General features: G+C 38.2%; 1 protein-coding gene across 1 annotated transcript; it reads left to right on the top strand.

Annotated features, from left to right (window-relative positions):
- Positions 1-1,634: 1,634 nt before the first annotated feature.
- Positions 1,635-6,326, top strand: irf8 (interferon regulatory factor 8). Its single transcript, XM_028574686.1, has 9 exons — positions 1,635-1,760; positions 1,891-2,101; positions 2,568-2,751; positions 3,466-3,566; positions 3,821-3,878; positions 4,318-4,365; positions 4,531-4,920; positions 5,093-5,208; positions 5,389-6,326. The coding sequence occupies exons 2-9, from the start codon at positions 1,931-1,933 to the stop codon at positions 5,584-5,586; spliced, it is 1,266 nt and encodes a 421-aa protein (XP_028430487.1). The 5' UTR covers positions 1,635-1,760; positions 1,891-1,930; the 3' UTR covers positions 5,587-6,326.
- Positions 6,327-10,780: the final 4,454 nt, after the last annotated feature.

Below are 10,780 nucleotides of genomic sequence, written 5' to 3'. Positions count from 1 at the left end.
CTGCTAATGCTGCTTTACATCACAATACCCTTGTGCAGCTTCATGAAAAAATACAGTGTGGTACATATTTTACTACCAGACAATAACCATCAAGGATTCAAAACTAAATGCTTGCACACCGTGATTTCCATGTTTTTTTAATTGTAAAAAGTTAGAGGTGTTACCCCTGAGACATGACAACAAACCAGTATATGAGAAATTAGGGATTAAACTGTGTAAGTGAAGTTAAAACAGTATTTAATGAAAAATATATATTACCTGAGAATTTTTATTTAAAGTTACAGTTGGCAGATTATATCGCTTACCAGTTGTGTATTAGGTAAAGATTACAATTTAAATAGCTCTTAATCACAGGTAACAATATTCACATAAAATTTATTAAGCCAAATAATTTAATCAATATAACAATTCATATGTTTTCATACTTCAAACATGTCCCACATGATCCTGATTCCAACTTAATCCTGTGTTTTTTTTTTGCTCTGTGATGTGTAAAGAGACACATCAAGACTACTGAAACTACAGAGTATCAACATGCTGTCATAAAATCTGCCAAGGAATACATCATCACTCCTTGGAACTGATTTCTGGGAAATAGAACAGTAGGATGCAACATAGGTGTGCTTGTTTATCTTTCGTGGCTAAAAAGAGTGATTGTTCATAGGGTTTACTGTGTGTATATGGTCCGCATATTCAGACAGGCTCATTCCTGGCAGGGCATCCAGACAGGTGGTGTTTACTTAGCAGAAAGCATACATTCAGACTTACTGTGAATTTAGCAAAAGTTAATAGGCTACTGGAAGGAAATGCCGTTGAAACAACGAGGATGCTTTCATCTGTTCTGTTTACTTAGTTTAATTATCATTTCATAATGAACAAGTTAATATAATAAATAGTATAATAAGCTAATTTCATTGAGATGAATGAGTCCTATTTCCAGGTCTTTTGACAATAATAAAATAAGTTGAAGCTAGTTTTCAATTCATCTGCTGATTATTTTCTTAATTAACGGGTTAATCATTTGGTTTAATGTCAGAAAATAGTGAAAAATATGTTTTAGCATTGATGACTTTTGGCCCATGAGCCTTTATTAGATGACAATGAAGATGGTGTATAGCAATATAACGTGGCTACTTAGCCCACTGTGAAATCCTTTTGATCCTAAAAACAGATATTATTCAGCCTATCGAGTTTTCCTACTTATCCTCCCCCCATCATAGTTTATATTATAGTTGTTATTATTATTATTAGTATTAGGAAAGGATATCTCCCCAGAGGACTTGTGGAATACAATACAAATAGTAGGCTACTGCAGGCTACTGCTCGAGAACCTTTTGAAGTTTCTCATCAGTACTGAGTGGGCGTTTGAGGGACGCAATAGGCTACCTTTGTCTGGAGCGCAGAAATCCCCCACAGCTCAAGGTAACTTGTGACTCTCCGGGTTTATTCAGCGAAGCTTTGAGCGTGGGCAGCAAATTTACAACCATCGCTTGTGTCAGGCCATTTCTTGTAAATGCCCGCAGTTAAGAGAAAAACACTTCCGGAATGGGCCGGCATACTGAAGCTTCAACGCGCTCATTGGTCAGAGGGAGGTAGCGTCGTCAAATCATCTCCCAGCTTTTTCATTCATGACACGGAGCACAATAAAGTCCATAGGCATATGTCAGAGAGAACTCACTAGATTAAAGCTGACAGTGAGCCATCAATCAACATCGCAGGATATCCCAAGCAGGGCAAAGACCTCAACCGCTTGTTAAACTGTAAGTGCTTTTACTTTTGATTTCTACCCTAAAGGGCGAAAGCTTTAGAACGCAATTTATACGGTTTGATTTTAAAGTAAATCAAAACTATATTTGACATACTATCATGAATGAAATCCTCCTAATTTAGGTACAAGGGAACTATCCGAAAACAACTTTTCTCCATTGGGATGTCAAACCCGGGAGGTCGGAGACTGAAGCAGTGGCTGGTGGAGCAGATCCAGAGCGGGCAGTACTCTGGACTGCAGTGGGAGGATGACAGCCGCACTATGTTCCGAATTCCATGGAAACACGCAGGGAAACAGGATTACAACCAAGAAGTAGACGCATCCATTTTTAAGGTTTGACAGCACTCTCGTGTAGCCCCATGGTCCGATTAGGCCTACTAGATGGAGTTTTGACACTCAACTTGACAGGCTACTAAATCTTGATGGATCTGTCTAGCGCTTTTTCAAGTCTAGTTCTTTTATGGCCGAATGGAAATTCTCATTTAGACCTTTAGATGTCATTGTTATTATTTGTTTATAGCATTTGAAACTTAACTTTAATTAAATTTAACCAAATTACATTTTTAAATAGTAATAAAGCTATAGCCTATAGCATCAGTGCTATTTTCACACTAAAATTGTAAATGTTAAATTGCCAACAATTGCCAATTATTGTCACTATTGTAAATCAGATTTTGATTTCTTTTTTTCTTTCTTTCTAAAAGTTGAAAAATAAAGGATCATTTTCACATTTCGTCTTGAAGCATCCAGCTTTACTCCAATACAGTACCATCTTTAATATGTGGTTTTCCCTCCACAGGCCTGGGCTGTGTTTAAAGGCAAGTTTAAGGAGGGGGACAAGGCTGAGCCTGCAACATGGAAGACCAGACTCCGCTGTGCCCTGAATAAAAGCCCCGACTTTGAGGAGGTGACAGAAAGGTCGCAGCTGGACATCTCTGAGCCCTATAAAGTCTATCGCATTGTACCAGAGGAAGAGCAGAAGCGTGAGTTTTTTAACAATTAATGTCATGAAAGCCAGTATTGATATCCTTTAACACAGGGGTCTTCAACATGTTTTAAGCCAAGGACACCTTGAAACTGAGAGCAGGGACCCCCTACTACATACATTTTATAGAATTAATTGCATATTAAACTGGGCCTACACTGTGCTACAATGTGCAGCACATGTAATAAACTGGGCCTACACTAACATGTAGGCCGGCCTAAAACCTCTATACATATCTTTTTTTGCGTTGAATACTGAGCTATTAAAATAGCCTAATATTGTTGTCATGATTTTATAAATCATGTTTTGATGTTAAACATACATGCGGCACAGTGAATAGGATGAATCTATCTTCTATGCAAATCTATATCTACTCGGTGAATGGCCTTAGTGACTACCTTACCTACAGGCCAGTAAGCAGTAGGGATTTATTATATTTGCTTAAAATATGTTAGATTCATGTTAAGACTTTTTCATTTTTGAAAAAACTTCAAAAATTAACAAAGATTTGGAGACCCCCCTGCATTGACTCTAAGGACCCCTTAGGGGTCCCAGACCCCCTATTGAAGATCCCTGCTTTAACAGATAGTTTGCATTTGAATTTCCAGTGCAATGCATGTTGCTGGATAAAATTCCTCCATGCAATTATTAGCGATCCAAAAAGAAGTTGCATGTATGTACGATGAACAATGTATTCTTCTTTCACCTACAGATGGCAAAGTCTCAGTGATGGTCATGGCAACTACCACCAGCTCTGGTGATATCCCTGACATGGATTGCAGCCCTGCAGAGATAGAGGAGCTCATTAAAGAGGTGAGAATACCTCTCACTTAATACCATTTATTAAACAATATTCCTTAACTCTTTCTCTCCCCATCTGTTGCAAGATGCACTTTGCCTTTATTGCAACGCAGCTTTTGTGGCAGTTTTTTTCTGATTACCATGCTGTGCTGTCTCCTCCAACACTTGTTGCACCGAGCATGCCCACGCTGCCACTTGCTCTATGTGACTGTGTGTACAAAGGTGCTTTGTTGTCAGCAGCTTATGACATTGTTGTCTTTTTGCAGGAGGAAGGCTGTAGTATCCAGGCCAGTCCAGAGTATTGGTCCCCGGGCAGCATCAACGGTAAGACAACATTTTCTACCCAGTATGCAATACAACACATACTCCTCTGACTAAATGAAGCTGTTCAGTCAGTGTTGTGGCTAGAAGCCTGTCCAGGCGTACCTCTGCCTTTTTTTCACACTTCTCAAGTAAGACTGTTCCGTCTTTGAGAGGTATGAGCTTTAATGTCTTTGAAAATAACCACAGTGGAAAGCTCATTGACATGTCCCTGTGATTGTGGGTTCTAAATAGAGGTTATTTGCTTGTCTGTTGAATTCTGCAATGGAAGAATTGACTAACATCCTGTTGAACTTTGCTGACTAAGAGGATTATTTCTTTTTGAGATCGTGCTAGAGAAATGGTATTTCTGATGATGCAGCAAAATAATGACATGACAGTGTGGTCATGTCCACTGTGGTAATAAGGACCTTAACTAATTTCTTCCTCCTGTATTTCACAGCTTTCCCTTTGCATCAGGACCTTTTGCCATCAGGCAATGTCAACTCAGGTATTCAGTTATGTTATTATTCATGAAAGCGTCACAATCACATCAGATCATTAGTTAAGCATCATCAGTGATAATAACACAAATTGATTATAACATGCAGGCTATATGCATGATACCTGCCATTCTTTTTCATTTACAAAGCTCAACAAATGTTCTCTTCTCCAGCTTTCTCCCAGATGATGATCAGTTTCTACTATGGAGGAAAGTTGATGCACACCACACCGGTTACTCATCCTGAAGGCTGCCGGATCGCCCCACAGCAACTGGGCCGTGGCGCCCTATACAGTTCAGATAGCATGCAGAGTGTTCATTTTCCTCCGGCTGAGCACATCGAGTACGATCGCCAGCGCCATGTCACACGCAAGCTCCTGGGCCATCTGGAGAGAGGTGTACTGGTCCGTGCCAACCAAGAGGGCATCTTCATCAAAAGGCTGTGCCAGAGCCGTGTCTTCTGGAGTGGGCTGGGAGAAGTGGGCTCACAATACAGCCCCATGCCTTGTAAACTTGAGAGAGATGCTGTAGTCAAGATTTTTGACACAGGAAAGTTTCTCCAAGGTGAGCCTCTATGTATTTTCAGTCTCTATTCAGTTATTTTGAAAGCTCATAAGAGTCAAAATCAATGCAAAACACATACATTTCTTTTTGATGCTTAAAGCAAGCAACATCCTAGGATTGATAACTTGCAAAGATTGTCTAAACAGGTGTTTACGTACTTTGTATGTTTCAGCTCTACAGCTGTACCAGGAGGGTCAGTTTCCTGCTCCTGATCCGACAGTGACTCTGTGTTTTGGAGAAGAGCTCCATGAGCTCAGCAATGCCAAGAGCAAACTGATCATAGTGCAGGTAAGACCAATCAAGTGTGGGCCATTCAAAAAGTTTACTGATTGAGAAAGACAAAAATCAATCTTTTTTTTAACCTAGAAAATGAAGTCCTGACACCTTCGCAAAACAGAAAAAGACTAATCTCTGCAAGTGCTGTTGACAATAAAAACACACCTTTCTGTGTCCTCTCCCAAATGGCAGATCACTGTGGTGAACTGCCAGCACCTGCTGGAGGCAGTGAACATGCGGCGCTCCCAGCCCTACTGCAACAACCCAAACCTGGAGATGTCTGATAATCTGGCCAGTGACCAGATGGCCCGCATCTACCAGGACTTGTGCAGCTACAGCGGCCCCCAGAGGCCAGCCTGTTACAGAGACAACATGTCCATCACTGCCTGAACTGTGAGCAGCAACACACCTGCCTGGAGCTTGTACCAGACTCAATGTACAATGTATTAGGGACATTCCTTATTTTCCTGACATAGACTGACAAGGTGAATTTGGATAAACGCCAGTATCACAGTTATTTTAGACTTTTTATTAAATGTATACCAATTACAGTGGAGACATAAATATAAGGAGAAGCATATTTCTTATAGTAAGACTTTAAAGCTGCAGTTCAGTATTAAGATGTCCCTAATATTTTGTATATCAGTAATGTTTATGTTTCTTATATGTACAGCGCTAACACAATCTCTGTGTCTAACTTCTGCTTTTCAATTATAAGAGTGTTATCATCTAGCTCAAGAGAAAAAGTGGTATTATGTTGTTGTTTGTTATACACAACTTTTGTAAAGCCTTAAGAACAGATCCATTTTGGTGACTTTCTTGACAAATATTTCTTATATATATGTAAAGACATCTGTGCAGTATGACAGTTTGATATATGCAATTTAGTTCTCAAAGCTGAATTTTATTTTGACATGCAGCATCTTTTTTTGTTTTTGCAGTTGAGTTGATTCCTTATGTGATGACCAAATGAATATTTTGTCAGATATTTTTCTATTTTTTACAAGTTGATGAATTGATAAAAGATTTCATTGAATTTTAGATGCAATGTGGCATTAAATGACAGATAGGTTTTACTATCAGACTGTTTTTATAAACTGCATTTTTAGTAAAGTTTGTGCTGAACTACACTTGCTTGTCTTTATATAATCATATTGTTGTTTTATTTCATTTTGATTGTTGCATCATTGCAAAAGTGACCTATGCAGAATTGCACGGTAACTGCTAAATTGTTGCAACCTGTTCTCACTCCCAACTCTTTAAATTGGTCTCATAAATGTTATTCTTTCCCATGATCATAGGACCATGTTTTAGCTTATTAATTACAGCTTAAATTGCTGTCAACAATTGTCCAAAGAATACGATAGCCTTTTAGATGTTTACCTAACCAGGCAGCTATCTAAACCATTTAATTTATCTGTACATTATTAGAATCTATATGTGGAACTATGGACTTGGCTCTGCACTTCTACTAACTGCATAGCCACACAAGGATAACATAACTTGGACAACAATAAAAGTAAAATAATGCAAAGTCTCTGCAGCTTGGAGATTATAAAACCCAAGTGAAATCAGTACAAATCATTGGTGAATGTCAGGTAGGAAATAGAGAAACTGAAAAACAAGTAATTCTCTATACAGTATATTTTCTGTCTGCTTGTTTCAATGCTTGAGTGACTTTACATCACACTGAATGAAACATTCATATCTGCAATACTGTTTGAATTCCTGCACCATTAGAACACGTATAACCTTCTAGATGTCTTGTGCATAATTGCATCTTCATAATTGAGTCCAACTCATTAAGAATCTTGATAAATATTTAGGATCTTGATTAGAATTTGAAATGTAACTATTGTGGTTTACAATGCTTGATTGCACACAAAACAAATATCTGCAGGGTTGAAGAGGTTAGAGCACATTTCACATTAAGCTACAATTTCTGCAGACATAAAAAATCACGATATTAACTTCATATTGTCTGGGACAATTAGGAATTACTAAAGATTGAAAAATTAAGTTTAAAAAATCTTTTCACATTATCAGGAAAATCTTTAGGCATTTAGCTCTTGTGACAACAACAAAGTACTTTGCAGTTTGGAGGAAACTTCACCACTGAGACTGTAATTTACTATGAACACAAACTGATTTTTACTCCAGCTCAGGAATGATGAAACTAAAACACTTTATGAAACTAAAAGAAGGATCTAGGCTACCTAAGGCAGGGAAACTCTTGGACAACCCCTCCATCTCCCTGCTGAGTAACAGAGAAAGGACAGGAAGAGAGGTGACCAACTAGCCAAATGATTCACAATGAGACAACGACATGCCTTCTTCTCCTATGTCTCACACAGTTGGTCATTAAAGATCAAGGGGCAGATGGCAGTGTCATTTCAAACGTCAAACTGGGTGAAAGTGCGCACAACATTTTTGGATTAAACATTATGTAGACGAGCACACACGCACACCACACACACACACACACACACACACACACACACACACACACACACACACACACACACACACACACACACACACACACACACACACACACACACACACACACACAAAAGCAGAAACATTTTCAGTTCCAGACCTGGGTTTCTAATGGTCATTATAAATGCTGCCACAAATGCAGTAAATAAATAATGTAAGGTGAAATGCACACCAAAAAAATCTCTCAGTGGAAATTGCCTGAATACCTAAAAGTTAAAATAAATATATACAAATATAAACAAAAACAAATAGTGCCAAATAAACACCAAATGTCTATGAAATGTATACAAACACAACAATGAAATCACAAATACATTAGTGTAAGGTACCTTAAATAAAAAATAATACTTGTAGCCCCATATGATAAATTGAATTGTCTATCAACATAATTTGGAGGAGACAGGTCTGGGTGGCTCATTCAATCAGTGTTTTTTCACTGTATTAATGGGAGAATAAGTTTGCTGTAATGACTCACACAGATCACATAGTGAAAGCAGTCATGTGCCTTTCATATGACAGCTCTGGATAAAACCTTTCACTTAAATTAGAATATTTAATAAATGGTTCACTGAATAAAAACCCAGGTGGAATATTGTGGCTGTGTGTATTTGTGTGTGTGTGTGTGTGTGTGTGTGTGTGTGTGTGTGTGTGTGTGTGTGTGTGTGTGTGTGTGTGTGTGTGGTTATCTATATAGGGGAGTTCTGTCTAAGTTCCACAGAACAGGAACTTACTTCAAAAACTGTCACAGGAAACTGACTCTACCCCCACCCACCTAAATAAAATGTCTGAGGCTGAATTACCATAATGCATTGATGATACTCATAAATACCATATGTACTGTAATAATCAGGGCTATAACTAATGTGCTTGGAATTACAGCCTTGTACAATATCTGGGTACAAATGTTAGTTGGACTAAATATATATCAACAATCCTAGAACCTTAGAATAAGGATTGTTTAAAAAAAGAGAGATAAGAGACTGGGTCTGTTAAGGGTCTACCTATTAATTAACTAGGTAAATATTATTTAATTGTGAAATTGAATTACCCTGTTTTGGATTTAGTTTTTGAATGCTTCTCACTGTTTTACAGTTTTATTCTGTGTTTTCTACATTAAAAAAATTCATTGTTGTCTAATTATTTGAGCACTTGTGTTGTTTACTCAAGTGTTAAACACTTTATTATTCTGTTTTTAAAATGCTATATAAACAAATGGTATGACAGTTATTTCGGAAGTATATTTTGGGACTTTCTTGCCAAGAGTGAGATGAGAAGATCCATGCTCCATTGCTAAACATGAAGCTATAGCCAGCAGCCACTTAGCTTAGCACAAAGACTGGAAACAGGGGCTAACAGCTATCCAGGCTCTGTCCAAAAATAACAAAATCAACTAAAGAAATTTCAGTTTTTACACTTTTGTGCAGATTAAACAAATGAGATACAACTTGTCAATTATAGAGCTTTAGAGTTGTTGGAAGGTGGATTTTGTTACCTTTGATCAAGGCCACGCTAGCTGCCCCCCCCCCCCCCACCTTGTTTGTGCTAAGCTAACCTTTTGGCCGTAGCTTCATATTACTGTAGACGTACACTGATCTAACTCTTGGAGAGAAAATGAATTACTGGGTTTACCAAAATGTCGACATGCTCCTTTAAATGGAGTGTAAATCTGCATATGTATATGTCAGATGTTTTTGCCAATGTTTTAGCTATATATTATCAGACATAACAGAAGGATGTTCCAGACACCACAGGGAGTCGGTCAATCCACAATAAAGTCAACAATATTCATGTACTAGTTTCAGCAAGCTAGCAAAACATGGTGTAGGCTAGATAGACTAGAGGATTAAAATACTGTACTTTTTACATGATGGAACCATTTTCACAAACTTTTACTTCTTATAATTAAAAAAACCGCTAGAGTTTTACTTATGTTAAAATTAGTAGTAACACAGTAACACTTTTAAAATTAGTATTGTATTGTGGTATTTACAGTTTTACTTAAGTGCAAGAAGATTTTTTTTTCCCAGCTCTGCGTGGAGTGCAGTGGGAAGAGAAGGAGGCACATGCTTGTGTGCATTTCTGCTAACAGTGTCTTTTCTGTCACATTTCCAGTGTCTGCAATGTGGTTCTCTTTGTATTGCAACATCTCTTTGTGGCGTCTGAGGCTTCCCACAATAAATCATTAGAGACGAGCAACAAACAGAACTGATGTTGCCACCATACGTAATCATGGCCATCTGCTCAATAACATTTCAATATACTGTGTTGTACAGTAGCCACTTAAAGGAAGCAGCACCTATTTCGTGAAAAACAGCGCTTCAAGGAAATCTAGCCAAAAAAGAAGAATAACTTCAAATTGAGATAGATTAAAGGAATTTCTTTGTCTATTTTTGTTGTTTCCTGATTTGTCTTTATTGCTGACTCCTCAGTTTGTTCAAGCTGTGTCCCTGTGTTTTTGGCTGCAGCCTTAGCACTGGCCTTTCAGTTAAGCAGCTGTTGTTTTCCACTGCATGTATCAGCTTGAATTTAACTTGAACAATCAAAAGTTCTAATTAAAATGACCTTCATAAAATACATTGTTTTGTTATTTGTGGTGTAGTATATTATAGAAGCATTTTGTAAATCTAAAAGTCTTTCATTTAATGCCTGTAATTAAAGGCCTCATTCATGTCGTGCCAGGTAAGTGAGACAAAATATATGCAAAGAACATCGTGTTGGGAAGTTGTGATTTGAAAGTAAGAAAAAAGTGTCACACACTCTGGTTCCATATGCATATCTCTATTTCTTCTAGAATAAGTAGAGATATGCAGAGCCAGAGTGTGCTATGCTTTTGGGAAGTTGTGATTTACCATGAACAGGTTGTGTTATGCGAGTGGCGGTGTGGAAGGCGTTGGTGGTGTCTCTGGGGAGAACGCTGGTTTGGAATCTGTGTGGGTGAGATGAGAATAGGCATCCAGAGAGGAACTGGGAGAGCACTGAGGACACTGTGAGTGGAGAGACAGGTGGACGGGGAGCCCACATCCTGGGACGCAGGGAGAAAGCCACCTAACCACACACACACACACACACACACACACACACACAC

This window comes from Perca flavescens, chromosome 1 (assembly GCF_004354835.1).
Source record: "Perca flavescens isolate YP-PL-M2 chromosome 1, PFLA_1.0, whole genome shotgun sequence".
Lineage (NCBI taxonomy): Eukaryota > Metazoa > Chordata > Actinopteri > Perciformes > Percidae > Perca > Perca flavescens.
Note: the sequence above shows the minus strand (reverse complement) of the source record. Positions and strands in the feature narration are given on the sequence as shown.

What these genes read in the sequence shown, in the direction of transcription:
- irf8 (XM_028574686.1), top strand. Translation starts at nt 1,931, where the DNA reads ATGTCAAACCCGGGAGGTCGGAGACTGAAGCAGTGGCTGGTGGAGCAG. An exon ending in TAGACGCATCCATTTTTAAG is followed by an intron (nt 2,102 to 2,567) that starts GTTTGACAGCAC and finishes TTCCCTCCACAG; the next exon opens with GCCTGGGCTGTGTTTAAAGG. An exon ending in CACAGGAAAGTTTCTCCAAG is followed by an intron (nt 4,921 to 5,092) that starts GTGAGCCTCTAT and finishes TGTATGTTTCAG; the next exon opens with CTCTACAGCTGTACCAGGAG.